The sequence below is a fragment of the Bactrocera latifrons genome, unplaced genomic scaffold (genome assembly GCF_001853355.1).
Source record: "Bactrocera latifrons isolate USDA-ARS-PBARC rearing strain unplaced genomic scaffold, ASM185335v1 scaffold_94, whole genome shotgun sequence".
Taxonomy (NCBI): Eukaryota; Metazoa; Arthropoda; class Insecta; order Diptera; family Tephritidae; genus Bactrocera; species Bactrocera latifrons.
The window spans coordinates 1,238,913-1,239,345 of record NW_017537645.1 but is presented as its reverse complement, the minus strand read 5'-3'; the positions used below and the strand labels follow the sequence as shown (position 1 = coordinate 1,239,345).

Genomic DNA, 433 nt, shown 5'->3' with positions numbered 1-433 from the left:
ACTCTGCTCGTTTACTTTCTGCACATGCTTGCTTATTAGAATTGTTGTTTTTATTATTGCTGYGCGTTTGCTTGCGTAAATATAAGAATTAATGAAAAGTTCATTAAAAGCAAAGTAAAAATAATTAAATACATTTTATGTGCGGTTATGATACAATAATATTCAAGCAGGAAATTTCGCAAGATTTTAATGACGTCATTTTGTGGCATATCAACAACAGCTATATAAAGAGTGTGGTAACGCGGAGGAATGCTGGAAGTGCTGGTGGAAACTGATAATTTGGAAAAGGATGGAGGCCTGATAATCTTTATTGAAGAAAGTGAGTGACTGCGGGGTACATAAAATTTCTAATTGGAGTGAATATAAAAAAGAAACAAGGAAACATAATACTCACTCAAAAATGCGTTTTTAGAAAATCTGTAATTTTTATGGA

The 433-nt window shown here is 32.2% G+C and overlaps 1 protein-coding gene across 1 annotated transcript in view; it reads left to right on the top strand.

Annotated features, from left to right (window-relative positions):
• The first annotated feature begins 249 nt into the window (after positions 1–249).
• LOC108977676 overlaps positions 250–433 on the top strand; it is a 130,639-nt gene continuing 130,455 nt past the window's right edge. Inside the window, exon 1 of the mRNA XM_018947491.1 lies at positions 250–319. Coding sequence (XP_018803036.1) covers positions 250–319 — 70 coding nt within the window. The remainder of the gene's footprint in view (positions 320–433) is intronic.